The following is a 12,178-nucleotide window of genomic DNA, read 5'->3' as shown; positions in this document are numbered from 1 at the left end:
CGTGCATGGGAAGGAACCGCCCGGCCTCCTCACGGCGCTCCAGAGACACCAGGTGGGACAGAAATGGGGGGAAATGGGGGAAAAATGGGGGGAAAAACGGGGATTTTGGGAAAATTGGGATTTGGGGTAATTTGGGGAGATTTTTGAGGATTTTGGGAAGGAATTTGGGGAGAAATCTGGGGAGAATTTGAGCAGAATCCGTGCATGGGAAGGAAGCGCCCGGCCCCCCTCACGGCGCTCCCGCCGCACCGCCCGGGCCCGATCGCGGCGCTCCAGGGATTCCAAATGGGGACAGGACGTCTGGGAAATGGGGCGAAAAACGGGGATTTTGGGAAATTGGGGATTTGGAGAAATTTGGGGGCATTTTGGGAAGGAATTTGAGCAGAATCCGTGCATGGGAAGGAACCGCCCGGCCTCCCTCACGGCGCTCCCGCAGCACCGCCCGGGCCCGATCGCGGCGCTCCAGAGACAACAGGTGGGACAGAACGTCTGGGAAATGGGGCGAAAAACGGGGATTTTGGGGAAATTGGGGATTTGGGGCATTTTTGGGAAGAAGTCTGGAGAGAAATTTGGGGAGAATCCGTGCATGGGAAGGAAGCGCCCGGACTCCCTCACGGCGCTCCAGGGACACCAGGTGGGACAGAAATGGGGGGAAAATGGGGGAAAAAATGGGGGAAAAATGGGGGGAAAAAAGGGGGATTTTGGGAAAAACAGGGATTTGGGGAAATTTGGGGCATTTTGGGAAGGATTTTGGGGAGAACCTGGGGAGAATTTGAGCAGAATCCGCGCATGGGAAGGAAGCGCCCGGCCCCCCTCACGGCGCTCCGGCAGCACCGCCCGGGCCCGATCGCGGCGCTCCAGGGATTCCAAATGGGACAGGACGTCTGGGAAATAGGGCGAAAAACGGGGATTTGGGGAAAATTGGGGATTTGGGGCAATTTGCGGGGATTTTGGGGGAGAAATCTGGGAATAAATTTGAGCAGAATCCGTGCATGGGAAGGAAGCGCCCGGCCCCGCTCACGGCGCTCCAGAGACACCAGGTGGGACAGAAATGGGGGGAAATGGGGGAAAAATGGGGGGAAAAAACGGGGATTTTGGGAAAATTGGGATTTGGGGTAATTTGGGGGGATTATTGAGGATTTTGGGAAGGAATTTGGGGAGAAATTGGGGGAGAATTTGAGCAGAATCCGTGCATGGGAAGGAAGCGCCCGGCCCCCCTCACGGCGCTCCCGCAGCACCGCCCGGGGCCGATCGCGGCGCTCCAGAGATGCCAAATGGGACAGGACGTCTGGGAAATGGGGCGAAAAACGGGGATTTGGGGAAAATTGGGGATTTCAGGAAATTTGGGGGCATTTTTGGGGAGAAACTGGGGGAGAATTCGTGCATGGGAAGGAAGCGCCCGGCCCCCCTCAGGGCGCTCCCGCAGCACCGCCCGGGGCCGATCGCGGCGCTCCAGGGATTCCAAATGGGACAGGACGTCTGGGAAATGGGGCGAAAAACGGGGATTTGGGGAAAATTGGGGATCTGGGGAAAACTGGGGCATTTTTGGGGAGAAACTGGGGGAGAATCCCTGCATGGGAAGGAAGCGCCCGGGCCCCCTCAGGGCGCTCCTGCAGCACCGCCCGGGCCCGATCGCGGCGCTCCAGAGATTCCAAATGGGACAGGACGTTTGGGAAATGGGGGAAAAACGGGGATTTGGGGAAAATTGGGGATTTGGGAAAAACAGGGATTTGGGGAAATTTGGGGGCATTTTGGGAAGGATTTTGGGGAGAAATGTGGGGAGAATTTGAGCAGAATCCGTGCATGGGAAGGAACTGCCTGGCCCCCCTCAGGACGCTCCAGGGACACCAGGTGGGAAAGAAATGTGGGGCAGAAATGGGGGGAAAAATCTGGAAAAAATGGGGAAAAAATGGGGATTTTGGGAAAAATGGGGATTTTGGGAAATTTGGAAGGATTTTTGGGGAGAAATTTGGGAAGGAATTTGGGGAGAAATGTGGGGAGAATTTGAGCAGAATCCGTGCATGGGAAGGAAGCGCCCGGCCCCCTCACGGTGCTCCAGGGACACCAGGTGGGACAGAAATGGGGGGTAAAATGAGGGAAAAATGGGGAAAAAATGGGGGAAAAATGGGGATTTTGGGAAAATTGGGGATTTTGGGGTCGTTTGGGGGTATTTTTGGGGAGAAATTTGGGGAGAATTTGAGCAGAATCCGTGCATGGGAAGGAACCGCCCGGCCTCCTCACGGCGCTCCAGAGGCAGCAGGCGGGACAGAAATGGGGGGAAATGGGGGAAAAAAATAAAGATTTTGGGAAAATTGGGGATTTCAGGAAATTTGGGGGGATTATTGAGGATTTTGGGAAGGAATTTGGTGAGAAATGTGGGGAGAATTTGAGCAGAATCCGTGCATGGGAAGGAACCGCGCGGGCCCCCTCACGGAGCTCCAGAGGCACCAGGCGGGACAGAAATGGGGGGAAATGGGGGAAAAATGGGGAGAAAATGGGGAAAAAGTGTGGAAAAAATGGGGGAAAAATGGGGATATTGGGAAAATTGGGGATTTGGGGACATTTGGGGGGAGTTTTGGGGAGAAATGTGGGGAGAATTGGAGCAGAATCCGTGCATGGGAAGGAAGCGCCCGGCCTCCCTCACGGCGCTCCAGGGACAGCAGGTGGGAAAAAAATGGGGGAAAAATGGGGAAAAAATGGGGATTTTGGGAAAATTGGGGATTTTGGGGGAAATTTGGGGAGAAACTTGAGGATTTCAGGAGGAATTTTGGGAGGGGTTTGGAAATTTTAAGAAGAATTTTGGGATTTTCTGGCAAAACTTGGGAAATATTTGGGAATTTGAGGAGGAATTTGGGAAGAAATTCGAGGATATTGGGGAGGAATTTGGGAATTTTGGGAAGGAATTTCAGGAGAATTTGGAAATTTTAAAAGAATTTCAGGGAATTTTTGGGAGGAGTTTGGGGAATTTTAGGAAGAATTTGGAAAAATTGGGGGATTTTGGAAGAATTTTGGGAGCAGTTTTGTAAAGAATTTGTGGATTCGTGGGAGGAATTTGGGAAGAAATTTGAGGATTTTGGGAGGATTTGGGGGATTTCAGGAAAAATTTTGGGGAAGAATTTGGGGAATTTTGGGGGGAATTTGGAAATTTTCAGATAAATTCAAGGACTTTAGGGCGGAATTTGGAAATTTCAGGAAGAAATTGGAGAATTTGAGGGAGAATTTGGGAAGAATTCCTGCAGGGAAAAGGGAGGAAAATCGGGAAAATTTGGGAATTTTGGAGGGAATTTGGGGATTTCAGGAAGAATTCCTGCATGGATAAGGGGAGAAAATTGGGAAATTTGGGAATTTTGGGAACTCACCCCGTGAAAATTCCATTTTCTCTTCATTTTCCTCCTCTTCCTTTGCAGGATCCATCCCTGGGAATTCCCAGAAAATCCCAAGGATTCAGGGCTGGAAAAATGGAAAAATCCCAATAATTTTCCATAAATTTGGGGTTTTTTAATGAGGAAAAATCCCTTTAATTTCCATAAATTTGGGAATTTTTATGAGAAAAATCCCTTGAATTTCAATAAATTTGGGGCTTTTTAATGTAGAAAAAATTCCTTTAATTTCAATAAACTTGGAGATTTTTATGAGGAAAAATCCCATTAATTTTCCATAAATTTGGGAATTTTTTGTGAGGTAAAAATCCCAATAAATTTCCATAAATTTGGGATTTTTTTGTGAGGAAAATCCCAATAATTTCCATAAATTTGGAATTTTAATGACCAAAAATCCAAATAATTTTTCACTATTTTAGGGAATTTTTATGAGGTAAAAAACCCATTAATTTCCATAAATTTGGGAAATTTTAATGAGATAAAAATAAAATCCCATTAATTTCTATTAAATGGTGAAATATTTAATGAGGAAAAATCCAATTCATTTTTAATATTTTAGGGAATTTTTAATGAGGTAAAAATCCAGTGAGTTTTCCATAAATTTTGGGGGTTTTTATGAGGGAAAATCCCTTTAATTTCCACAAATTTGGAAACTTTTTATGAGAAAAATCCCTTGAATTTCAATAAATTTGGGATTTTTTTAATGAAGAAAAAATTCCTTTAATTTCAATATATTTGGAGATTTTTATGAGGAAAAATCCCATTAATTTCCATAAATTTGGGAATTTTTAATGAGGTAAAAATCCCATTAATTTCCATAAATGGTGAATTATTTTATGAGGAAAAATGCAATTAATTTTTAATATTTTAGGGAATTTTTATTGAGGTAAAAATCCCAATAATTTCCATAAATTTGGGATTTTTTGGCGAGGAGAAAGTGGGATGGAAAAGGGAAAAAATCCGATTAATTTTCATTATTTTGGGAAACTTTTATGAGGTAAAAAATCCCATTACTTCCCATAAATTTGGGAATTTGTAATGAGGAAAAAAATCCCATTAATTTCCATAAATTTGGAGATTTTTTAATGAGGAAAAAATCCCTTAAATTTCAATAAATTGGGGATTTTTTTAATGAAGGAAAAATCCAAATAATTTCCATAAATGAAGAAAAAAATCTCACTAACTTTCCATAAACTTGGGAATTTTTAATGAGGAGAAAATCCCATTAATTTCCAGAAATTAGGAAATTTTTAATGAGGAAAACGGCGATGGGAATGGAAACAAATCCTATTAATTGTCAATATTTTAGGGAACTTGTAAGGAGGTAAAAATCCCATTAATTTCCATAAATTTGACGATTTTTAATGAGGAAAACAACTAGGAATTTAAGGATTTTGGTGGAAAAAACGGCGGGAAAGTGACAGGGACGATTCCAAACTGAGGACAGGGACGATCCCAAGGAACTGAACCCGGACAACCCTCAAGGCTGCCATAAATGACCCCAAGACTTCCAGCGAATCCCAGGAGAGGGATTTAGGGATGATCCTAAAGAATTATCCCAAAAAAATCCCCAAAAAATCCCTCAAAACCCCCCCTGGACCCCAAACCCCTCCCTGAGGGCTCCGCGCTCACCTCAAGTTTCCCGCCAGAGCGCGGCCGGAAGTGCGTCATCGCGCCGCCGGAAATGCGTCATCACGCCGCCCTCCATTGCGTGCACCAACATGGCGGCGCCCAGTCTGCTCCGCTTCCCGCTTAATCCCGGCAGCCCGCGCGGTTCCGTACATCAACATGGCGGCGGCGCTGGTGCAGTACGTGGTGCTCCGCGGGGATCTGGCGCGGCCTCCCCGCTCGTGGCCGCTCGGTGCCGTGGTGGCTCAGGGCTGTCACGCCGCGCTGGCGGCCGTTCACGGTTACCGGGAGCATCCCGACACCGGCGCGTACCTGGAGCAGGGCGACGCCATGACAACGGTGGTGCTGGAGGTAATGGCGGCGCCGCGGGGCATGATGGGAGCTCCGCGCTGAGGGGAGAGCCGCCGCCATGTTGGGGGGGGCGGTGGCGGAGTGAGGGAAAATCGGGATTTTTGGGGAAAAATCGGGGGTTTTTGGGAAAATTGGGATTTTTGGGATGTTCTGGAGTTAAAAGACGTGGGAATTGTCATTTTCGGGGCGAAGAGGGAATTTTGGGATCGCTGAGAAGAGGGGGAAGCCCGTGGGGGTCGGGCAGTGCTGGCGACAGGAGGAGCCAGAATTTCTGGGAGAATTTAATTGGATTTTGAGAATAATTCTCTCATTAAATTCGGAATAATTCCCTCATGAAATTCTGAATAATTCTTCATGGAATTCGGAATAATTCCCTCATGGAATCCGGAATAATTCCCTCACTAAATTCGGAATATTTCCTCATTAAATTCGGAATGATTCCCTCATGAAATTCTGAATAATTCTTCGTGGAATTTGGAATAATTCTTCATGAAATTCGGAATAAATTCCTCATGGAATTCGGAATAATACATCATAAAATTCTGAATATTTCCTCATTAAATTCGTAATAATTCACTCACTAAATTTGTAATAATTCCCTCACTAAATTAGGAATAGTACCCTCATGGAATTCGGAATAAGTCCCTCCCTAAATTAGGATTCATTCCCTCATGGAATTCGGAATAATTCATTCATGAAATTCGAAATAATTCCCTCATGGAATTTGGAATAATTCCCTCATGAAATTCTGAATATTTCCTCATTAAATTCGGAATAATTCCCTCATGGAATTTGGAATAATTCCCTCATGGCATTGGGAATAATTCCTGCTTTAAATTCTGAGTAATTTCCTCATGAAATTCTGAATAATTCCCTCATGGAATTTGAAATAATTCCTCATAAAATTCGGAATAATTCCTCATTAAATTCGGAATAATTTCCTCATGCAATTCGGAATATTTCCTGGTTAAATGCGGAATAATTTCCTGGTTAAATTCAGAATAATTTCCTTGTTACATTCGGAATAAGTCCCTCCTGAAATTCGGAATAATTCCGTTATGAAATTCGGAATAATTCCCTCATTAAATTTGGAATAATTCCCTTACAAAATCCGGAATAATTCCTGTTATAAAGAAATCCCTCATGAAATTCGGAATAATTCCCTCACTAAATTTGGAATAATTTCCTCATAAAATTCGGAATAATTTCCTCATGGAATTCGGAATAATTCCCTCAATTCGGAATATTTCCTCATTAAATTCAGAATAATTTCCTCAGGAGATTGGGAATAATTACCTCATGAAATTCGGAATAATTCCCTCACTAAATTAGGAATAATTCCCTCATGGAATTGGGAATAAATTCCTTATGGAATTCGGAATAATTCCCTCCTGGAATTTGGAATAATTCCCTCATGGAATTTGGAATAATTCTTCTTGAAATTCGGAATAATTCCCTCATGGAATTCGGAATAATTTCCTCATTAAATTCGGAATAATTCCATCACTAAATTCGTAATAAATCCCTCACTAATTTAGGAATAATTCCCTCATGGATTTTGGAATAATTCCCTCACTAAATTTGGAATAATTTCCTCATGAAATTCTGAATATTTCCTCATGAAATTCGGAATAATTCCCTCACTAAACTCGGAATAATTCCTCATAAAATTCTGAATATTTCCTCATTAAATTCGGAATAATTCCCTCACTAAATTCATAATAATTCCCTCACTAATTTAGGAATAATTCCCTCATGGAATTCGGAATAATTCCTGTTATAAACAAATCCCTCACTAAATTCGGAATAATTTCCTCATAAAATTTGGAATAATTCCTCATAAAATTTTGAATATTTCCCCATGAAATTCTGAATAATTCCCTCACTAAATTCGGAATAATTCCCTCACGGAATTCGGAATAATTCCTTCATGAAATTCGGAATAATTTCCTCATGAAATTCTGAATAATTCCTTATAAAATTCGGAATAATTCCTCATAAAATTTGGAATAATTCCCTCACTAAATTCGGAATATTTTCCTCATAAAATTCGGAATAATTTCCTCACTAAATTAGGAATAATTGCTTCATGGAATTTGGTATGATTCCTTCATGAAATTCGGAATAATTCCTCATAAAACTTTGAATATTTCCTCATGAAATTCTGAATAATTCCTCACAAAATTCTGAATAATTCCCTCACTAAATTTGGAATAATTCCTCTTTAAATTCGGAATTATTCCCTCATGGAATTCTGAATTATTCCCTCACTAAATTCATAACATTTCCTCAATAAATTCAGAATAATTCCCTCACTAAATTAGGAATAATTCCCTCATGGCATTGGGAATAATTTCCTCATGAAATCCGGAATAATTCCTGTTATAATCAAATCCCTCATGGAATTCTGAATAATTCCTTCATTAAATTCGGAATAATTTCCTCACTAAGTTCGGAATAATTCCCTCATGAAATTCTGAATAATTCCTCATAAAATTCTGAATATTTCCTCATTAAATTCGGAATAATTCCCTCACTAAATTAGGACAAATTTCCTCATGGATTTTGGAATAATTCCCTCACTAAATTCAGAATAATTTCCTCATAAAATTCAGAATAATTCCTCATAAAATTTTGAATATTTCTTCTTGAAATTCTGAATATCTCCCTCATAAAATTCGGAATATTTTCCTGATAAAATTCGGAATAATTCCTCACTAAATTTGGAATATTTCCTCATTAAATTCGGAATAATTCCCTCACTAAATTCGGAATAATTCCTCATAAAATTTGGAATAATTCCTCATAAAATTTTGAATATTTCCTCATTAAATTCTGAATAATTCCCTCACAAAATTCGGAATAATTCCCTCACTAATTTAGGAATAATTCCCTCGTGGATTTTGGAATAATTCCCTCACTAAATTCAGAATAATTCCTCATAAAATCTTGAATATTTCCTCATGAAATTCTGAATATCTCCCTCATAAAATTCAGAATAATTCCCTCACTAAATTCGGAATAATTTCCTCATAAAATTCAGAATAATTCCTCATAAAATCTTGAATATTTCCTCATGAAATTCTGAATATCTCCCTCATAAAATTGAGAATAATTCCCTCACTAAATAGGTTTTTCCAACCCTAAAAATCCAAAAAAATTCGATATTTTCACATTTCAATCCCACAATTTAAAAAAGCTGGAAATCAGGGATTTAGGGAAACAGGGTGAGACTTGAAAAAAATCATGAATTTTCCAAATTTTAGGGAATTTTTTTAATGAGGAAAACGGGGATGGAAAAGGGAAAAAATCCCATTAATGTCCATAAATTTGAAAATTTTTTAATGAGGAAAAAATCCCATTATTTTTCCATGAATTTGGGGATTTTTATTGAGGAAAAATCAAATTCATTTCCGTAAATTTGGGGGTTTTTTAATGAGTAAAAAATTCCTTTGATTTTCCATGAGTTTGGGAATTGTTTGTGAGGAAAAAATCTCATTAATTTCCATAAATTTAGGGATTTTTTATGAGATAAAAATCACATTAATTTCCATAAACTTGGGGGGGGTTATGAGGAAAAATCCCATTAATTTCCATAAATTTGGGGATTTTTTATGAGATAAAAATCCCATTAATTTCCATAAATTTGGGAATTTTTAATGAGGTAAAAATCCCTTTAATTTCCATAACTTTGGAGAATTTTTATGTGGAAAAACCCCATTAATTTTCAATATTTTAGGGAATTTTTAATGAGGTAAAAATCCAGTTAATTTCGATATATTTGAAAAAATTTTATGAGGAAAAACCCCATTAATTTTTGATATTTTAGGGATTTTTTAATGAGGTAAAAATCCCTTTAATTTCCATAAACTTGGGATTTTTTAATGAGGTAAAAATCCAGTTAATTTCCATTGATTTAGAAAATTTTTATGAGGAAAAACCCCATTAATTTTCAGTATTTTAGGGAATTTTTTAACGAGGTAAAAATCCAGTTAATTTCAATACATTTGGAAAATTTTTATGAGGAAAAACCCCAATAATTTTCGATATTTTAGCGATTTTTAATGAGGTAAAAACCCCATTAATTTCCATAACTTTGGGAATTTTTATGAGGAAAAACCCCATTAATTTTCAATATTTTCGGGATTTATAATGACGAAAAACCCCATTAATTTTCAATATTTTAGGGAATTTTTAATGACCATAAATCCCTTTAATTTCCATAAGTTTGGAAAATTTTTATGAGGAAAAACCCCATTAATTTTCAATATTTTAGGGATTTTTAATGTGGAATAACCCCATTAATTTCCATAACTTTGGGAAATTTTTATGAGGTAAAAATGCCTTTAATTTCCATAACTTTGCCAAATTTTTACGAGGAAAAACCCCATTAATTTTCAATATTTTAGGGAATTTTTTAATGAGGTAAAATTCCCTTTAATTTCTATAACTTTGGAAAATTTTTATGAGGAAAATCCCCTTTAATTTTCAATATTTTAGCGATTTTTAATGAGGAAAAAATCCTGTTAATTTCCATAACTTTGGGAATTTTTAATGAGGTAAAAATCCCTTTAATTTCCATAACTGTGGGAATTTTTAATGAGGTAAAAATCCAGTTAATTTCCATAACTTTGGAAAATTTTTATGAGGAAAAACCCCATTAATTTTCAATATTTTAGGGAATTTTTAATGACCATAAATCCCTTGAATTTCCATAACTTTGGGAATTTTTATGAGGAAAAACCCCATTAATTTTCAATATTTTAGGGATTTTTAATGTGGTAAAAATGCCTTCAATTTCCATAACTTTGGAAAATTTTTATGAGGAAAAATCGCTTTAATTTCCATAACTGTGGGAATTTTTATGAGGAAAAACCCCATTAATTTTCAATATTTTAGAGAATTTTCAATGAGGTAAAAATCCAGTTAATTTTGATAAATTTGGAAAATTTTTATGAGGAAAACCCATTAATTTTCAATATTTTAGGAATTTTTAATGATGAAAAATCCCTTTAATTTCCATAAATTTGGGAATTTTTAATGAGGTAAAAATCCCTTTAATTTCCATAACTTTGGAAAATTTTTATGAGGAAAAACCCCATTAATTTTCGATATTTTAGCAATTTTTAATGGGGTGAAAATCTCTTTACTTTCCCTAACTTTGGGATTTTTTATGAGGAAAAACCCCATGAATTTTTAATATTTTAGTGATTTTTAATGACGAAAAATCCCTTTAATTTCCATAACTTTGGGAATTTCTAATGAGCTAATAATCCCGTTAATTCCCATAACTTTGGGAATTTTTATGAGGAAAAACCCCATTAATTTCAATATTTTCGGGATTTATAATGACGAAAAACCCCATTAATTTTCAATATTTTAGGGAATTTTTAATGACCATAAATCCCTTTAATTCCCATAACTTTGGAAAATTTTTATGAGGAAAAACCCCATTAATTTTCAATATTTTAGGGATTTTTAATGTGGAATAACCCCATTAATTTCCATAACTTTGGGAAATTTTTATGAGGTAAAAATGCCTTTAATTTCCATAACTTTGCCAAATTTTTACGAGGAAAAACCCCATTAATTTTCAATATTTTAGGGAATTTTTTAATGAGGTAAAATTCCCTTTAATTTCCATAACTTTGGAAAATTTTTATGAGGAAAAACCCCTTTAATTTTCAATATTTTAGCGATTTTTAATGAGGAAAAAATCCTGTTAATTTCCATAACTTTGGGAATTTTTAATGAGGTAAAAATCCCTTTAATTTCCATAACTGTGGGAATTTTTAATGAGGTAAAAATCCAGTTAATTTCCATAACTTTGGGAATTTTTATGAGGAAAAACCCCATTAATTTTCGATATTTTAGGGATTTTTACTGTGGAAAAACCCCATTAATTTCCATAACTTTGGGAATTTTTATGAGGTAAAAATGCCTTTAATTTCCATAACTGTGGGAATTTTTTATGAGGGAAACATCCTTTTAATTTCCATAACTTTGGGAATTTTTTATGAGGGAAACATCCCTTTAATTTCCGTAACTTTGGGATTTTTTTTGAGGAAAAACCCCATTAATTTTCAGTATTTTAGGGGTTTTTTATGAGGTAAAAACCCCTTTAATTTCCATAACTTTGGGAATACTTAACAAGGAAACAAACCCCTTAAATTCCCCTATGCAAGCGCGCATCTCACCTTGGATTTGGTCGGAATTTTGGCCTAATTTCCCGAATTAATTCCGTTTTTATTTCTTGCTGCAGGCTCCGGATGAGAATTCCCTGCTGGGTCTGGCGCAGCTGCTGAGGGAGAAGGGCCTGGAGCACAAAATGTGGGTGGAGAAGCCTGAGGGGATCCCGACCTGCCTGGCCCTGCGGCCTTACCCCAAGGGCCTGGTGCAGCCTCACCTCAGGGATTTCAAGCTCCTCAAATGATTGCAGCTGGAATTTTCCAGGTGTTTTTCCCTCCAAATGCTGGAATTTCGGGCTGGAGTTTGCTTTTGGAATGGGAATCTTGGGATTTTTGGTGGTTTGAAAGTGGTTGAAAGTGGTTTCCGGTGTGGTTTTGTTTGAGGGGACTCGTGAGGGGAAAATGGCGGGAAATGGCGGGGGGGGGGGGGGGGGGGGGGGGGGAGAGGGAGGGAGTGAAAATAAAAAGGGGGGAAAAAGAAATGAAAAGGGAAAAATGGGGGGGAAAAGGAGGAAAATAAGGAAAAATATGGGGGGAAAAGAGGAGGAAAATAAGGGAAAAATTGGGGGGGGAAAAGAGGAGGAAAATAAGGGAAAAATACGGGGGGAAAAGAGGAGGAAAATAAGGGAA

At 38.5% G+C, this 12,178-nt stretch overlaps 1 protein-coding gene and 1 long non-coding RNA gene across 2 annotated transcripts; both read left to right on the top strand.

Moving 5' to 3' along the window:
* Positions 1 to 1,103: 1,103 nt before the first annotated feature.
* Positions 1,104 to 3,642, top strand: LOC136554164 (uncharacterized). Its single transcript, XR_010783289.1, has 2 exons — positions 1,104 to 2,663; positions 3,408 to 3,642. It is a non-coding gene; the product is annotated as an uncharacterized lncRNA (long non-coding RNA).
* Positions 3,643 to 4,517: 875 nt separating this feature from the next.
* Positions 4,518 to 11,905, top strand: PTRHD1 (peptidyl-tRNA hydrolase domain containing 1). The gene is made up of 2 exons (XM_066545966.1): positions 4,518 to 5,360; positions 11,623 to 11,905. The coding sequence occupies exons 1-2, from the start codon at positions 5,169 to 5,171 to the stop codon at positions 11,791 to 11,793; spliced, it is 363 nt and encodes a 120-aa protein (XP_066402063.1). The 5' UTR covers positions 4,518 to 5,168; the 3' UTR covers positions 11,794 to 11,905.
* Positions 11,906 to 12,178: the final 273 nt, after the last annotated feature.

This window comes from Molothrus aeneus, chromosome 3, assembly GCF_037042795.1.
Source record: "Molothrus aeneus isolate 106 chromosome 3, BPBGC_Maene_1.0, whole genome shotgun sequence".
In the NCBI taxonomy this organism is placed as follows: Eukaryota; Metazoa; Chordata; class Aves; order Passeriformes; family Icteridae; genus Molothrus; species Molothrus aeneus.
This window is presented reverse-complemented; position numbering and strand designations above follow the sequence as displayed.